Genomic DNA, 19,251 nt, shown 5'->3' on the forward strand with positions numbered 1-19,251 from the left:
TAGTATATCCATAATACACGTGTTAAAACTACACGGACACAAGGTTTCGACATCTTATGTCACTATATAAGGCAATAATACAGAATTTTTTTTTATTGTTTGATGGATAAAAAAAACGATGAATTTCAATTTAATATATTCACGTGTTTCTATATTTTTTTTCTGTATATTAACTAATTTTTTTGATGTTCCAGTTTGGGTATGTCAAAATTAATTTTTTTTCAAATAAATAGGTACCACCCACAAATAACCGATATTTATTTTGAGTAATTTAGTGGTTATTTCTTAGAATTTAGTTTACTATTTTAGTAACCACAAGTTTTCAAGGTTATGAAAATGAATTAATGTTCTTTGATTAAAATAACTGCAATAAATGATTACATGTTATTTAATCGAATAGGTAATTAAATACTTATAATATAAACGGGCTCTACGGTCTTAAACGAAATTGTGGTTTTACTTTATCATATTCAAATGTGTAAAATGTCGTGATATTGGTAGTATTTTTGTATTACACTTAATACTTATACTCAGTGGCGATCCTACGAAAAGGGGGAAGCGATGGATGGATCGCCCCCCATTTATTATATATTATATATTAGATTACAACAAAAACCTGATAATGTATCTATGTTTTACGTCATTTTAAGTATTTTATTATAAATCCTAAAAAGAACTTTTATTTTGTATTATTACATGAAATACATTTTTAAATTTACTAAATTATTTTTTTTTACGACTACTAATTTTAATGATTGCATTTTATGTGAAAAATATTTCGTCCCCTCCTCTCCTTGGAATTCGTTAAGGACCGCCACTGTTTTTACTACTATTATATTAAATATTATGTAAATTACGCTAAACGGTGTAAAATTCAAAATACCGATTAAAACAACTAATAACCCATGTGGACTTCTAACCGTGAACATGATATTTCTAAATAAATTGGTAGGCACACGCTAATCATAATACATGACGTAGGTATGGAAAAATATTACAGTATCCGAGTTTATATATTTTATCGATGTAATGAAATAATGAGCGAAGAAAGCGCAACGATGGTTGTTGGAAGGCTGCTGTGCGGTAGTCGCGTCGCAGACTCGATCGCCGAGATAAACTGCATCAACACACACGTTCCCCTGCCCACCAATCGGGTCGCGGCTGTAACAATATTATTTTGAATAGCGGCGACGGCCTTGGCCGGGCTACTTGAATATTATTATTTTAATTTTAATAACACGCATATATATATACGTATAAATATATATTATATATGGTCGGTGCCACTCGTGTCGACGCTATCATCAAACATTTTGCGTTACGCACGCACACGCACCGTACACATACGAAATAGGCATCGGCGGTCGAGCAATACTGCGCGGTGTATATAGTAATTTGTGTGCAAGCGCGTGTCCGTGTGTGTGCGCGAGAAAAATTAGATTATTTTTCATTAGGAAAAACGCGTCCAACACCGTGCCAAACACCGTTGCCACCACCACCACCGTCTCGGCGATGCCGTTGATATCATAGTCCAAGCGACGAGGCGGTGTTGCGCGTGCGCGATGACGACGGCATATTATCACACACGCACACATACGTACTGACTCACGCGCGCGCACACACACACACACGCGTCGACGATATCAAGTATTAATTCTGCATGAAAAAATATAATTTTGTAAGAAAATCGTAGAAAGATAAGGAAAAATAAAAAAAATTAAAACGGCCGATGGTAGCGTGGACCACCAGGTAACTGATACGATTCGCCTTAATTTTTTTACGTGCTTCTCGAACGGAACGTTGGCAGTTGTTATACATATAAAAAAAAAAAAAAAAAAAAAAACGTAACGCATTTTTTTTCTCGCTCTTGTTATCAACCGCGTCGTCCGCGGAGTCGTTCGTCCAGTCGACCATTACACTCGCACGTTTGCCGAGTGCGTATCGAAGAACGTGATGTACGTTATTCTTACGAGCACCGAACACACGACACTACCTATCTCTGCCATCATTAGCGCCTGCTACTGCATCAGAACGTCGCAGCCGTCGGTCGCCACTACCAAAGCTGCGAACGTCCGCTGTCCAGGGCCGGTAACGCTTATTTCAGACCGGTAACGACCGACCGGACGGCATGCACCGTGCAAATGTCGTCATCGGAGGTGGCAGTGGCGGCCGTCGTTCTACCGTTGTTGTCGAAGAATCGGACGCGACGGCGACGACGACATTTGTAGGAGTGGATGGACGCGAAGACGACTTCACCGTAGACGACGGAATTGATGAGGCGTCAACCACGACCATGATTAACGTCAAAAAGGAATGTACCAACATGGAAGAAGACGAGGACACCAAGCATCAATTACAACATATTCAGCAACAGCACGATACGAATGAAATCGAAGATGTTAGTAACTGTTTATCTATCTAGTATTAACCGGCTTGTAATTTATTTTATGACCGCTATTTTTTTATTCCTATACTTTATTTCATGACCTCGTCTTTGGTACATACTATTATTAGCAGCGATGGAGTTTTAATATAACTGAACAGTGGCGCCCTAGACGTATTTTTCAGGTATAGCCACCCATCTACCCTTCGAAAATCTCAAAATTTAAATAATTTTTTTTGTTTCATTATTTGTTAATATTATAGGTATTATACAAATAATTGCACAAAAATAATAAGAAACATGAATAACACAATATTATCATTGCAATAATAATAATAATTAATATATCTTAAGTTTATTATTTTAACTTTTATGTTATAGTACTCACTCGCCCCTTATTTCATACCTACTACACCTTACTACACCTACTTGTCACCAAGTTGTAGGGTTGGGTGCTACTGTAATTGAGCCGTATTTAATTTTTTTGTAAATAAAATATAAAATTTAAATTTTACAGTAATACATCATTACTTTATTAAAAGTGAAAGTTACAACTTACTTTCTTTAAAATTAACACTAGGTGAAATATCAGGTAATTGAAGAGTTTAGTTAGTTAGACCCTGATAAGGCTGACGACTAGCTGAGTTAATCAGTAGCGGATCCAGGGGAGGTTTGGGGGGTTAACCCACTCTAAATCAGGAAAAATATTTTCAACCCCCCCCCCCCCCCAAAGGAAAATCCTGGATCCGCCACTGGAGTTAATTTAAACTCGGAGAAACTTTCAAAATTAGTATTTATAACTAATAGTATTATCGAATATTGATTGAAAACTATCAGATTATTCGTAATTATTTTATTGGACTGATTTAAGTCCGGTTGTCTGAATTTACCTTATCCGGCAGGCCGGATAAATTCAGCATTAATAGTAAAATGCTTACTTATCGTTGAAATTCGTTCTTTTGGTTTATACACAGATGTATCGTCGTCATCGGCGACCTAAGCACCAACAACAGCTCCAGCTGCATCACCATCAACAATTTGATAGTATTACGTCATCGTCAGCATCATCGAATAACAACCGCCAGGAACGTCTAATGTTGGTATCCGTAGATTCTGGAGGTGTCGGAAATGTTAGACACCGAACATCAGCTTCATCAGTTACTCAGTTTTGTTGTTCAAGCACCACTGCAGCGAGTCTTCAACAGCAACAGGTAACAATCCATGTAATATCCGTTTATAAATTTGTATTTATAGGAGTCTTATGTATAACATATGCACATTAAATTGTACCTTCTCAAAATTATTGTGTTAAAAAGTATAATAAATTTACTTGTGGTTCATGAAATGTATCATATTTTACTAAAGACCTTTATTATTAACACTATTATTTATATATCATATCCTCGCTGATAAATATTTACATGCGCATTAAATGTGACATTTAAATAATACTCGAGGGAGTTTTTGAATAATTCATGGTCGTATATCGTTATTTCATTTTACTGTCGTTTGGTAATAGAAGTGGATCACTGTCGACAATGCTAATGTGTATAATATATTACAATGATTCTATTATTATTGTTATTTTGTATTATAATATGGTAGATGTTAGTTATGTAATAGCGTTTTACCAAGTTTTGACCGGAATAAATCAGTGACCATCGTCATTTGGGATATACATTGACATAGCTAAACACGTGTCTCGTATATTGCGTATAAAATCAACTATTAATATTATCCGATTGAATGATATCAAGTACAATATCAATAATAATATTGTTATTTTTTATTAATTATTATATATATAATTATTACGCATACTAGAACATTTTTTATTATTTATATTTATTATTTCTGTGGCGTTTTATGTAGCTACATCATCGTAACAACTTGCAGCAACAACAAATTCCACCTTCATCTACTGTCGTTATGATCAAAGAAGAAGACGTTTCTATGGTTGGTGGTGGTGATGGTATGCATCACCACCAACATCATCATCAACAGAACCACCATCATCAGCAGCAACAACAACACAATATGTCAGCTGCAACGGCAGTAACAATTGTTAACAACAATAACAATAGTAATGCCACTTCATCGTCACCGCCACCACCAAGACGTCTGTGCTTGGTATGCGGTGACGTTGCCTCAGGTTTCCACTATGGTGTAGCATCCTGTGAGGCGTGTAAGGCGTTTTTCAAACGTACCATACAGGGTTTGTAAAAGTTTACATTCTATTTTATCGCTAGTCATATCAGTAGTATGTAACTGTAATAACAGTGCAGTAACTCTCTAGAGTAATATCTCTCAAAAACCCTCGTATCTCTTATTTTTTATTTTTGTATTCAACCTTATGGTTAGTTTTGCTGTAGGATAAGCGCTCTTCACTTCAGCCCTATTTTCAGCTAACTTCTTTAGTTCAGTGTAGCTTGATAGTCTTGCATCGGAAATAATTTTTAGGCAAATAAGTTTTTGAACGTTCTCGGTTTCCTTCAATTTTCCCTTCTATTTTTCTATAAATTAGATCATTTTTGTGTTTTAAAATGTGACCAATCATGTTCCATTGTCATGCTTTGGTGGTTTTGAGTATAAAATATTTAAAAAGCTCGTCCTGTTCTATACTATTCAATTTTGAATAAGTTCCATAGCTATGTTGTCTATATCGACTGCTTTTCATGTTTTTATAAATTTTAAATTTTTGTTGAATTCATTTTTTAATATTATTTCTCCTTGCATATCGGAATTATTATTAACATTGAGACCGGCTGCTTTTCTTCCTGATAAAGAGTTTCAAGATATTGTTTCCATCTACCTACATCTCTTATTTTACTATTTAACTTAACTTTCTTATAACAAGACATAATACATCACCACCAAATTCTAGTAACAATCATTATTTTTATTATTGTTATTGCTATTTGCATATATCACTTGTTATAAGCGTCCCTGAGATGTATGTGTGTGATAATTTCGGTAGCCAATAATACTCAATTACATATATTTTTTCGTTGTATAATTTTATAATTTTTTTTTTTTTTTTGTGTTTGAAGGTAACATTGAATATACATGTCCCGCTAGTGGAGACTGTGAGATTAATAAGCGACGGCGTAAAGCTTGTCAAGCATGCCGGATGCAAAAATGTCTGCGAACTGGTATGCTTAAAGAAGGCGTGCGCCTTGATCGGGTACGTGGCGGTCGTCAAAAGTATCGTAGACAGCCGCCAACTCCTGTAGCTGCTCCGGCGATCTCTGTTCAAACTACACCACAATCTGCACAACAGCAATCGGTTACGGCGACCACAGTCAATAATTCTATTCACCACCATCACCATCACCACACGCACAGCAGCAATGGCGCATCGTTGATACATCATCATCATCATCAGCAACCATCTTTTAACAATGCTTTCAACAATAAAATGATTGCGCCTGGAAATCACCATCACCACCATCATTCATATCACCATCCGCAAATGTCCTCGGTATCTCACCAGATGTGTTTAAACGGGAACAGTGGTTCAATGATCGCGACTTCAACACAAAACAATCCACACTATTATAATTTTTCGCACAACAATAACGGAGGATGTACTGGTAACTGGAACAACAACAACGATGATGGAATTTGTACTAAACAAGAATATCAGCAATGCTGCTGTAATAATACTACATTAACAATTGATACAGTCAAGGAATGTGGTAAGTTGTAAAATCGCTTCAGTTTAAGTTATACGCAACCAATCGTTTTTGTATTTAAATTTATTACGATAACTATACTGAACTCGCATTAAAAAAGTATAAAATTTTGTAACGTGTATATTTTGTTATTTCTCTTCTTTTAGAAAAAATGTTAGAGGCTCTTAGGCAATGTGAACCTGAGATGCCAACTTTATTAGGCGGTGGAGATGGATCAACTAATGCCGCCGTTACAATGGATTTTTTTACTCAGTCCACAACATTAAGTGTACAACAAGCTGCGAGAACTGCGGCCCCATTATCAGGAAGTGGTAGTGGTTTAGTTGAAGAGGGTATATCTTCAACATCCTCTCCGTCGTCGGCTTCAGCTGTTTCATCGCCATCGGCGGCTGCTACTATGGTAGTGCATACACTTGCTGAACTATACGACAGGGAGTTGGTTAGCACAATTGGTTGGGCAAAACAAATACCCGGTGAGTACTATTTAGTTAATTAATTTGTACTAATTTATACATACCTGAATATTATTTTATCGCTATTTCATGTATAACTATAAGAAATAAAAATAAAACCAGTCGTTCATTTTTGTCATCTAATTATATTTCACCGTTAATTTATTATATAAAACAGGCTGCCATATATAACAACTTGCCGTACTTTCTCGTTCGTTTTCGAGGTAAGCCACTACGTGTACCCTTAATTGATAAAAATAAAAATAAAAAAATCCCGATGGTTCGTGTAACACGATTGATCAATTTAGTTACATAGCATTTTGGTGTATACATTTTCAATGTCAATAAATTGTATTTATGATTTATAGGATTTGTAGATCTATCACTGAATGATCAGATGCGACTATTGCAATCGACTTGGGCAGAACTTTTGACATTAACCACGGCATTTCGTTCTTTGGAACAGTTTAATGATCAAACTGATGTAGGCAGTGGTGATATTGATAGTGCTGGTGGTTCGAGTGAAGAAAACAGTAGCGGTGGTTTAAAGTTACGTTATGCTACAGACTATTGGTTAGATGAAAAGTTAGCTAGAGAATGTGGTGCAGCAACTATTGGTGTACCATTGTCATCTAATGGCAGCGGTGGTTCTACGACTTCTATAAGTAGTGCGACCAGTGGTACAACGACAGTGACATCACCCACCGTACTAGACATTTTCAACATGGTTAGTATATATGATTTTAATTCTTTATGAATAATATCATAAATTATCATATTTAAAATTTCTTATAAAACAAATATACTATACAGTGTGCAATTAATATTTTATATATTTTTCAAATTGTTTATTACAATTATCATTTTTAAGACGCATTTCTCCTTTTTCAAATGTAAAATATAACTTAACATTTAAATTATTTGAAAAAATATTAAGAAATAAATATTTAATTGATTTCAGTCTGTTCATATTGTCCGGCAATTTAAAGCTGTAAATGGTGGTAGTGGCTTGACTCCGGATCAATACTACCTACTTAAGGCGTTGGTTTTAGCTAATTCAGATGACCTAACGTTAGCATCGTCATCAGCGGCAACGTCGCTCACCGGGAAGCAAAACGAAGCTAATAAGCCGTTATCAAAGAGCAATATTAAAATTCAACAGCAGCAGTCAGCCGTTAAGCAATTTCGTGCCACCATTACCCGTGCTCTTCATACCCATTTAGAAATGACAGCGAATACTGCTATGACATCGTGCTGCTGTTGTAATGGCGTTGATTGTTGCTGTCCTACAGCAGCGATGAGTATGGCGTGTTGTGATAATAGTAGAGTTACCGGTGTAGATGGTAGTGGAATGGCTGCCAATTGCTGTTGCTGTAGTAATAATACTGTTACCGGTCAGCTTGACAAGGACGGCAACGTCATTGTCGTCGTTGATGGTAACCAACGCCATCAACAACCCTGTCAACAACAACAGCTTATGGATACCTCGAATAGCACTGGCGGTGGTAGTAGTGCAATTATATCCACTACAGCGGCTCCTACGGCTACAGTCGTCGGGTTAGTATATTTATTCAATGTCTACGTTTTTATACTCGCACTGTTTTTTTCTGCATAATACTAGTTATTTTTCTACTATATGAAAAAAAAAATTATATATTCAGGTTTTACTCGACTGTAGAGAACACAGTTTTAACCCAAAATATTTTCCTTCAACAGTTTTTCTAACAACAATGTTATGATGGACGAAGACGATTGTTGCGGCGGCAGTAATTTACTTGATAACCAACAACACCAACACCATCACCACTACAGTTCACAGTTGACTGAGTCCACCGATTCCGCTTCGTCAAAACTCGTACAACTGCTGCTGTGTTTACCGGCATTGCGGCAGGCCGATCAACTCATTCGGCAGTATTGGACCCGTGTACACCGTGAAAATCAGCATCAAATGACTTCAGCCTCACAGATTCAAACACAACAGAGCGCGGCAGCCACTGGTACCGGAACAGCTTTTGCCAGACAGTCCGCAGCTGCTGATCGTTCGATGTCAACTGGAAATGGTGGGAGTGGTACAGCTGTTGTCAAAATGAATAAGTTGTTCGTCGAAATGTTGGAGGCCTGCCTGCGATGATTAAATCAGGCGGGCGTCACTCGTGTACTTCTACTGTATCGCGAGTGACATTACAGCATAATAATGGCAGTGGTAGATATCACAGACTTCTAACTATATAAGATAAAGAAATTCATGTGATCAATTAGGACTTCCTGACACCAATTTTTTTTTTTTTTTTTTGTTGCTAAATAGACAACTAACTTAAAAATAAGTTTTTAATATTGTATAATACATAATAATAATATGTTATTTATATTGATATGCGTGCGGAATTTTACAATCAAAAACATGAGCATCAACAATTTTTTTGCTAAACATTCCGGGCTATTTATCTAGTATATAGTATGGAAGTCTGTGTGTAGCGTATAGTAGTGTTACAATAGTTAGTAGTATTTTGTTTTCCTTTTGTTATCAATAATGATGGCAGTGACAACATTAAAATTTGTGCACCTAAATATTTTTCCACTAAACTTTTAAGTTGTCATTGCCGCATTTATCTTTATTTTTCGTTAGATATTCGTGATACATACGTGACGTATATTTTTTTATTATTGACCAAAATATCCTTCTAATAAATATATCCCAGTTATTGTTTTATGTTAAAATTGTATACGAACATCATTGTTGTTGAACGTTTATATATTAAAATATAATAAATAAATTATAATTATTTTACTATAGACAGATATATATATTTAAAAATATGTACATTCATATTAAATACATTAAAATAAATATGTATGTACATCTTTAGTTTTATAATAATTGTATTTAATTGCCAATCGTTGTTGAGTTTGTTATAGATTTTTCTCTTTTATCATTTGTTAAATATTTATAATATAATTAAATATACGTATACATGAAATCTCTTTTAGTAAATGTTTTTTGTTTCATAAACAATATATATTTTAGTTTTGGTCACTAGTGGTTGATATATGTAACATAACTATATCATTGAATTACTGAAAATCCATTCAAAAAATTGTATAAATTATGATAATCTATACTTAAAATAGATGCTTTGAGAATCATTAAAAATTTAAATGATTTATATTTTTATATCTACCATATTAATGAGATACATTGGTTTTTAGCACAATTTTTAACTTTTGAAAAAAAAAAAAAGAATATATTTTAGTACTTAATATTTATAATTGTTTACTAAATATCTCAGATCAGTAATTTTTCCAAATGAAATAACGATTTATTTTAACATTTTTCTCTCAAAATGGTCGCAATAATATTGTAAAAATTTAGTTGAATATAAAATATTGTTTATTTTTAAATTTTTTTATATTAGTCTAGTTTATATCAATTTTAGATTTATATAAATTACATTTTACAATTGCTAGTTTTAATTCATAAAAAATAAGTAATAAAAACCACAAACTAAAAGAGTACCTTTGTTGTTTATAAAAACCTAATGATATATAAAAAATATAATGGTGTAGAAAATCGAGCCGAGTGGAGGTTTTGGTCAAAAATGGCCAACCCCAAATAATTGGAAGAAGAAAAAGATTGATAATCGATTAAGTTTTATGGCTAGTTAAAAAATTTATCTCAACTGTCTAATAGTTATTTTAAATAAATTTTCTATGAACTCACTCTAACTCTACTCGTTAATATAATTAAGTTATAATATATTTAATATCTGAACATTAGAATATTTGTTTATTAGTGTATAATGAAATAATAGAAATTACATTTAATTTGAAAATCATAAATAGATAATAGGATAAGTTTTGTTCAAACAACTATCAAATCCAATATATTACAATAAGTAAATAATAACTAACCTAACTATATTAGTACATTTTAAAATAATAATCTTAGTTCTCACAGTAAAAATTATTCAAAACTTATGTTTAAATTTACAAGTAGTAAATAAGTGTATTTACGATGAATTAGTTGATTTTGTAATTTATTATTCAGTGAAATACTATTAAAACGATTACCATTAAAATGTTGACTAGTCAAAAGAATGAGTAAGCAGTAATATTACAGATGAATCCACCAGTCTTGAATCTTTTGACAATTTAATTTAAGATTTTGTCATTTAATTATCTAAAATATTATTTTAAACATTTTATTCATTAACAGTTGTTTGTTTATAATTTATACTCCAGTGATGGTTGGATTAATAGTTCAAAGAAAAAATTATAATACAGATACCTGTATAAATTTACATTAGATCTATCTTTACTTACAAATATAAGTTCCAAATCTAAAATATTGTATATTAGCACATGTATGTGATTATTTTTATAATAGAATATTGAGTAACATAAGATAAAGGCATACATTTATATTATACAAGAGATTTATTATGGTTCACAAGTCAAAAACATCATACACATACATTTGGTTGAAATAATAATTTTGGTCGTAATTGTATATATATTATATTTTACGAATTATTATATTTTATCGTCATATTTCTATTACGTTATAAAAACCCTTAAATGCGAATCAATAATTTTTGTTATACATATTTTTATCGTGATTTACATATAATATATACAATAATATTGATCATAAAAATAATTAAATCTAAATACGGACGAAAAAATCTTAACTGTAGAAAATGCTTTTGTTTTTAACCATTTTTTATAATATGTACACACACAATATATTATTGTTGTATAGACATAATAGTGTAATAATAATCATAATAATAATAATAATAATAATAATAATAATAATGTAATAATAATGAATAATCAATATTGATAAAATAGTAATAATAATATTAAGTAATAATAGTAGTAGGTAAAATTATCCGCATCTATAAATATTCTAAAAATATATCGCGATCAATTGTAATAATAATTGTTGTTGTATTTACAATTCTAATTTAAAAAATGTAAACAATTGATCAATAAGTCGCTGATTTTTTGCGTATACATTTAAAGCGATGTGAATTTTTTAAAATTATAAAATTGTTTTTAACGTGTAAATGTTTGGTTTATACATCGTTAGGTGACTTGACAATTTTACTTAGATGCGTATATGTGTATTGCTTATTGGTTAGCGCTATAATCGCATATATAATACAAATAATATATTAACAGAGGCAATTAAAATTACAATCCCAAATGCTGCTGCTGCTGTTGTTGAGCAGATGCAGGTGACTTTTTATCTCCTCCACCTGACATAGAGTCACCAACACTATTTGGGTTACCTCCGCCATTACTTCCAGGATTTCCATTACCACCTCCTACAGATGATCCGCCACCAGCTCCTGGGTTACTTCCTGGATTTTGTTGCTGTGGACCACCACCACCATTTGGTCCTGTTGGGCCACCATTTGGTGGTCCACCACCGCTGCCACCACTACTAGGTGGTCCAGTTGCCCAAGAATTTTGTTGTTGTTGAAGACCATTTGGATTATTTGATGATGAGGATTGTGAAACACCTCCTCCGCCACCAGTAGGTGTCCCAGGAGCACTACCATCAGCACCAGATCCTGGAGGAGGAAATAGTGGATCACCCATCATCCCACCGGGTCCCATTGGTCCACCAGGACCACCACTCATTGGTCCTCCTGGGCCCATTGGTCCACCGCTGCCTCCAACTTGTCCCATTCCTCCAGGTCCACCGCCACTGCCTGGTCCCATACCACCAGGACCACCACCAATGTGTTGTAGATCATTACCTCCTGCTGAACCTACAGATCCCGGACCACCAGGGCCCACACCCATCACAGACACAGCAGCTGAGTTTGCTGCTGCAGCTGCAGCGGCAGCAGCTGCGGCTGCTGCAGCAGCTGCCGCGGCTGCGTCATATTGAGTATTTTCTAACCGCGTAATCAAACGCTCGTCTTCATCTCCAAATTCACCACCCATCAATGAAGGCTCTCCAACAACCATTACATCCTGCTTATCCCATTAACAAACAAATACAAAACATATTACATTCTATAATAATAATATATCTTCATATTCATATCATTATTTTGAGAGTCACATAAATATGTGCATCATACCTGCGATGCTAAGTTGAATCCTGCGCCACCAGCTCCGCCACCACCACCACCATTTGGTCCTGGGCTCCGTTTCTTTGAAGCAGCTGTTGGCCCACTACCTGGTCCACCACCAGGTCCTCCACCACCAGGAGTGGCTGGAGGGCCTCCACCAGCGCCTGAATTACTGCCCTTTCGCTTGCGTCGTTTGTTGGCTGGTCTTTGCGATTCTGTGTATATATAAATAATAATAATAAATAAATGAAAAAAAAAATAACAGTGTAGTCAACAAAAATACTTTGAAGAATTATATTTGGTGAAACAGTTAAATAATGATACATAAATATTACAAATAAATAATGTTGACATATTATTTTGCAAGTTACTAAGTGCTTAATATGTGTTTTTAAAACATAATTTTAAATGCATAGTTCTACTTATAACATATTTACACATGAATAACTAAGAATTTAGAAGATATACTAATTGGTTTTAAAATAAGTATAATTTGATTTAACATACAGTATACTTCAGACATGAATTAAAAATAAAATAAATATTAGAATACCTGGTGGTGCAACCATACGTTGCCATTTTTGAAATAAAGTTGTCTTCAGACAGTCTCTAGGACTGAGTGCATACGCTTTGTGTCTGGACATCAGTTCTTGCATAGGTTCTAGTATGACGCAGAGCTATTTGAAAATATCAGACATTAAAAATTATTATAATAAATAATAAAAGTAATGAATTTTTTTCTTTATACATCCATACACTTTTTAAATAACAAAAAAAATTATTCATAAAAAATGAAACTTAAAATCATGACTTTTATAGAAAAATAAAAAAATTAATCTTTTACATATCTTACAAGAATAAGATTTGGATTCAAGTTCTAAATTGATCATAATTATAATATCACAAATATTAATAGATGTTTAAAAAAATTAAAAATAAGGGTTTATATTGTTAATATTGTTATATTAGTTGTTTGTAAGCCACTCTAATTAGACAATTTTAGAAATTGAAAAACTTACTCTAAGATAGTTGAGCGTCGAGTTAGTAATGCCCTGTCTAGTAATATTTTTGGCCACCTGTTGGTGGACAATTTCAGGACTGGGTGGTGGTGGTCCACCAGGAGGTCCACCATCACCACCACCAGGTCCTCCTTGTTGTTGCATCATTACTACTGCAGCAACAGCAGCAGCAGCAGCTGTTCTTGGAACCAGTTCCCTATGTTGCCTTATTGCTAAATGCCAGGTCCGTATTCTCATCATATCATCGTATGTAAATTCCAATGTCAATCGTCCTTCAGTACATATCCTAGTATACACAGGTGGTGATTGAGGCCCACCCCCACCACCCATTGGTCCACCACTTCCAAGCACTATATTAAAATAAACATTTACAATTATACATATGAAAAAAATCATGATAAAATGTTTTACATTTAATATTCAACAACTTAATTGAAATATTTTTTATATTAAAATAAAATTTATAAAAGTAGCCATTTTTGGAATTTGTACAATGACTATAATATAGAGAAATAAGTTTGAATTTAAAAATGGCATATGATGAAAGTACAAAGAAATTTTGAGGTGACATTATATAGCTAGGAGAAAATAAGAATAATGAAAATAGAAATTTATATTTTTTATACAGACCATATTACATAATACAGGTAGATAATATATTATTTCAAAGTAAATTTATTAGAAAATAACTGTGATAAAAAACTTAATGATACTACAAAAATAACATTTTAACCTTGGTCTAAACATATAAGTATTATCATTAACAGTATAAGAACCAGGAAATTACATATACGTATATTATACAATTATTTTAAGTAGTAAACTAATATTTTTATTTACCGATTAAAAATGATTATTACATATTAAGTTATTAATTATTGCCATACTAAAATAAGGGATAATTATAGAGTTAGCTGCACATACCCGATTGCTGTGACGATGGTGGACCTTGAGCTACCAGAGATTTTTGCATACTGATACCACCATTCAATGAAGTGGGCGGGCCACCGCCAACACTACCAGGTCCACCAGGTCCTGGTGACTGAGCAATAGAAGATGGTGATGCACCACCTGGACTTGATGTCAAATGTGTAGTAACCATGGTACAATGGTCACAGTCCAGAGTGAGGCTGGTATTATGAAAAGACTCTTTAGTAGCATTTGCCCTCAAATGATAATATAAATCAGTGACACCACCTTCAAATATTGATCTGAAGTATCTAGGAATCAGGTTTCGGCCGATGGCTATTTATATTATGAATTTAAAAGAAAATTAAATAAAATTATTATTTAGTGATGTAAAAATCATATTAACTAATACTTACTGTAACGCTTAGGTCCATCTTCTAGGCAAAATGTCAATGTTAATGTGGCATCGTCTTCAAAGAACTCTGTTCCGAACTGGTCCCACCAAACATTGTCACTATCCTGTTCATCAAATTAATTTATATTTTAATATATAATTTAAATTACTAATAATATAAATTACTAATAAAATAAAATTTAAATTAATAATTTAAAAAAAACCACAAAAATAGATTTAAATAACATTTTTATAATTTAATACATTACCTCATTACGATTCTGCAACCTCTTATTTAATTCAAATATCCTGTAATCGGGCTGCACATGGTGGGCATGTGGTGGATGTGGATGTGGTGGTGGAGGTCCATGTGGTCCACCATGGTGCGGTGGTCCATGAGGATGATGCGGGGGGCCATGTGGAGGACCTCCTGCACCTCCATGAGGATGAAGTGGTACACCACTACCATGGTGTGAAGGTCCACCACCACCATGAGGATGAGGTGGTCCACCATGAGGACCGCTTCCTGGTGGTCCACCATGATGTGGAGGACCACCATGAAGTCCTGGGGGGCCTCCTCCTCCGTGATGAGGGGGACCACCAGGAGGCCCTCCATGATGTCCAGAAGGACCACTATGATGCACGCCACCTCCTAAATGTCCTGGAGGTCCACCATGAGGTCCACTTAATACACTACCACCATGGTGTCCAGGAGGACCTCCTCCATGATGCCCAGGTGGTCCTCCTCCATATCCTCCAGGTCCACCATATCCTCGACGTCCTCCCCCACCACCTGGACCACCAGGTCCTCCAACCATTGATGATGGAAAACATCTAAGAAAAATATTATCAAGTTATCACTTCAAATAATATAAACGAACTCTAATTTCTATAAAATTACAATAAATTATACTCACGATGGGTGATCAACCATCATTCGGCCGCCTGGACCCGTGTCTGCAGCATTCATCATTCCACCACCAGCTCCACCACCACCTCCATGATGATTCATCATTTGTTGTTGCTGGCTAAATGGCGAGCCTGGTGGCATAGGACCACCTCCACTCCCACCATAAAATTGTTGTCCGCCAAATGGTGATTGTTGTGGAGGTGGAGGTCCAGAACCAGGACGATTACTACCAGGGCCTCCACTACCAAATCCTCCTCCACCCCCTCCAGAACTCACTGAAGAAGGCGATCCAAACGGCATCTGTGCTCCTCCTCCACCATTAAATGGTCCACCACCGCCTCCATGTTGACTATTTGGAGTGCCAGGTCCACCACCATAAGGTACAGGTGTGGAAGAACCTCCACCTCCAGGGGTCGATGGGCTGTAGTGTTGTTGTTGTTGGTGTTGTGGAGTGCTATTGCCACCACCACCACCGCCATAAGGGCCACCTCCAGGAGCAGGAGATCCTTGTTGCTGATGAAATAATGATGGAGACTGATGACCTTGTTGCTGATGATGTTGCTGATATGGACCACCACTACCAGGTCCTCCTGGGCCACCACCATATCCCATACCAAATGGATCTCCTGGACCACCACCTGGTCCACCAGGACCACCGCCAGTCTTCCAAGAAGAAGCTGCTGCTGCTGCTGCTGCAGCTGCTGCAGCTGCAGCGGCTGCTGCAGAACCTCCTGGTCCTCCAGGCCCTCCACCACCACCTAAACCATCATCAACAAGAGTAGCAGCCAATGCCACTGCTGAACCACCTCCACCTACAGCATTACCAGCTCCAGCGGCACTTCCACCTCCGGCGCCTCCACCACGTCTACTGCAACCAGCTACAAAAAAAATTTATAATTATATAATTAATTATTCAAGAATAATATTTTTTTATTTATGTCAATAATATAAATTGCTACAACACCTTAAAATTACCAATTATTAAAATTTAATTTGAATTTTTAACTATAATTAAGACCTCTTAGAAAAACATACATCAATTATTTAATAATATCTTAAAAATTAACAAATTTAATCATAGTACTAAGTATAGTACTATCATAGATTTCCTGCTAGAGTTATACTAATAAGAAAAAAATAAATTACTATTTTTACTCACATGTTTAATTAAGGTATGTGCACCATATAAAAATGTTTAGGCAACCTACTATAAATTATTATAAATTATTTTCGTGGTGAACAAAAACAAAATTCTACAAATAATAAAACACAATATAAATATATACTTTGTATCAGATCTTTGACCTTTATTAGCTTACAACATTTTGGTGATAATAATATTTTGTGTCAATTTTAAAATTTGATTACTAGGAAAAGAATAAAATTGAATGAAAAAAAAAATTTGATGAAATACTTGTCAATAAACTATTTAATTTTCTTTTAATTATTACAAGCAAATTTTAAAGCTTACCGGTTTTTTTTCACAACTTTAAATCAATGAATAAACATTTTTTTGATATAAGAATCAAGTAAAACTATTTATCATACAAAATATGTAAGCTTTTAATATTTTAGTTAAAATAAATTAAAACTATAATTTATCATATTAACATTTCTTAATTAATTATGTTATTTTTTCAATATATAACTGAATATAACTCTAATTTTTAAATTACAAAAAATACATAAATAACCACATTAATAAGTTTTATTAAAATATTAGATGATTGCCTAATTTCTAAAGGATGATATAAAAATATTGATAATACGTACTTTGTTCTAAATGTCAATTTATTTTATTTTTGAAACTTGTATAAATGTACCAATATATATACATTATCTACATATATATATAAATGTATATAAAATTATACATCTCAGACATATGTACATGAGCCAAATTATCATGTACTTATAAATGTATAATATAAAATAATCTAAAATTAATACTTTCTTAGATAGTATTACAAAAATGCATCAATCACCACTAGTATACGTTTAACTAACATACACTTAAAATTAATGTACAGACTTCAAAAAAAAAATATTAATAAAATTACTTATACTTACATTTTTTACTACGTTGCCCACCACGTCCCTGTCTCATATTAGTCTTTTTTCAGTAAATTATGTATTTTATTTATGTTAGTCCTTGCAAAATGAAATCTCCGCTATGAGCCAATTGTGTACAGTTTGATGCCGATGTTTTAGATTTCAGTACCAATGCTTGGGACGATAGTCACCACGGCTACCACTCGTATCTGGCACTATCATTGTATTGACTAGAGTAATTGACTCTGATGACATGATTCACTGTTGGCGAAGGATAACACTCGTAGTATCACGCACAAACGCGTACAATTATAATGTTTAATACGCTATATAAAAATATGTATTGTTCTATTAGGAGACGAGATCATCAACACGTTCGAATGCAATCGGTCAATAATAGCTGTATATCAACCGCGCGGGTTGCAAAAAATCAACGCGATACGAGCAACGGTGCCGCGCACACACCGGACAATCGCGTCTTGACGTACTCACGCGCCGCAAGTAATCGCCAACCACCGCACGCGCTATCGGCGACCAAACGCGCGCGCGTAGCGACACAACGGAACGGCGGTACACGACGGGGCGCGTACCACGATACGAATCTCGTGACCGTTGCTGACCGGTTGCGTACCGCGAACGAACGAGAACGGCAGCGGCGGCTTGTGCGGACGGCCGAACAGGGACCGCGACGGAAAAAAAACTAATCGGATCACTTGTTACGGTGAGTGGTCGTCGTAACACCGCGACGTGTTAATTGCACGCTGCTGGCACTGTTGCTTACTCGGACACTCGGACACGGGCGCGAACGCGGATGGACACGGTTGTGTACACGAACGAGTGGTGGTCGGTTGGTGGTTTGCCGCCGCCGCGTATGTACAGATAGACGCCGTCCGACGCTGCCGCTGCTACCTTGTCATCACCGCCGTAGCCGTCGGCCGCCGAGAGATATCGATAATAATGTGCGCGCGCGCGAACGTGTGTACGTGCGTGCGTTCGTGCGTGCGTGCGTGTATGTAAACGAGCAATCGGAGGGCGGTCGGCTAGCCGTCGCTGCGGCGTCGGTGTGCGGGACCGTTGGTGAGCGGTGGAGTGGCTGCGCAGGGCAATCGAGCGACGGCGTCGTCGAACCGGCACGCTACGGTGCGCATCGGAGCGCAACGGAACGGTTCACGTTCCGACCTCCGATTGCCTCCATACCGAGAACATCGCGACCGTCGGCCGTCTCTCCGTTTAGCCGCTAGACAACTCGCCGTTGTCCGAGTTTTACTATTATGATACCAATCGACGCCGTTTAATCGTGACACCTGTACCAGGAGGGTTCAGGAGATCAGCTAAGTGGCGCCGAACC

The 19,251-nt window shown here is 35.4% G+C and overlaps 2 protein-coding genes across 2 annotated transcripts; one reads left to right on the forward strand and one right to left on the reverse strand.

Annotated features, from left to right (window-relative positions):
* The first annotated feature begins 1,614 nt into the window (after positions 1–1,614).
* Positions 1,615–9,253, forward strand: LOC112681909. The gene is made up of 8 exons (XM_025552267.1): positions 1,615–2,398; positions 3,358–3,594; positions 4,256–4,598; positions 5,434–6,081; positions 6,225–6,551; positions 6,899–7,257; positions 7,492–8,087; positions 8,247–9,253. The coding sequence occupies exons 1-8, from the start codon at positions 2,129–2,131 to the stop codon at positions 8,659–8,661; spliced, it is 3,195 nt and encodes a 1,064-aa protein (XP_025408052.1). The 5' UTR covers positions 1,615–2,128; the 3' UTR covers positions 8,662–9,253.
* Positions 9,254–11,452: 2,199 nt separating this feature from the next.
* Positions 11,453–18,897, reverse strand: LOC112681892 (AT-rich interactive domain-containing protein 1A). The gene is made up of 9 exons (XM_025552233.1): positions 17,922–18,897; positions 15,859–16,729; positions 15,211–15,775; positions 14,964–15,066; positions 14,563–14,883; positions 13,639–13,988; positions 13,173–13,296; positions 12,629–12,834; positions 11,453–12,518 (listed from the first exon to the last, which is right to left on the reverse strand). The coding sequence occupies exons 1-9, from the start codon at positions 17,956–17,958 to the stop codon at positions 11,727–11,729; spliced, it is 3,369 nt and encodes a 1,122-aa protein (XP_025408018.1). The 5' UTR covers positions 17,959–18,897; the 3' UTR covers positions 11,453–11,726.
* Positions 18,898–19,251: the final 354 nt, after the last annotated feature.

The sequence above is a fragment of the Sipha flava genome, unplaced genomic scaffold (assembly GCF_003268045.1).
Source record: "Sipha flava isolate LNK unplaced genomic scaffold, YSA_version1 103_pilon_pilon, whole genome shotgun sequence".
Classification (NCBI taxonomy): domain Eukaryota; kingdom Metazoa; phylum Arthropoda; class Insecta; order Hemiptera; family Aphididae; genus Sipha; species Sipha flava.

What these genes read in the sequence shown, in the direction of transcription:
- LOC112681909 (XM_025552267.1), top strand. Translation starts at nt 2,129, where the DNA reads ATGCACCGTGCAAATGTCGTCATCGGAGGTGGCAGTGGCGGCCGTCGT. An exon ending in TTGGGCAAAACAAATACCCG is followed by an intron (nt 6,552 to 6,898) that starts GTGAGTACTATT and finishes TATGATTTATAG; the next exon opens with GATTTGTAGATCTATCACTG. An exon ending in TACTAGACATTTTCAACATG is followed by an intron (nt 7,258 to 7,491) that starts GTTAGTATATAT and finishes AATTGATTTCAG; the next exon opens with TCTGTTCATATTGTCCGGCA.
- LOC112681892 (XM_025552233.1), bottom strand. Translation starts at nt 17,958, where the DNA reads ATGAGACAGGGACGTGGTGGGCAACGTAGTAAAAAAT. An exon ending in ATGATGGTTGATCACCCATC is followed by an intron (nt 15,776 to 15,858) that starts GTGAGTATAATT and finishes TATTTTTCTTAG; the next exon opens with ATGTTTTCCATCATCAATGG. An exon ending in GATTCAACTTAGCATCGCAG is followed by an intron (nt 12,519 to 12,628) that starts GTATGATGCACA and finishes TGGGATAAGCAG; the next exon opens with GATGTAATGGTTGTTGGAGA.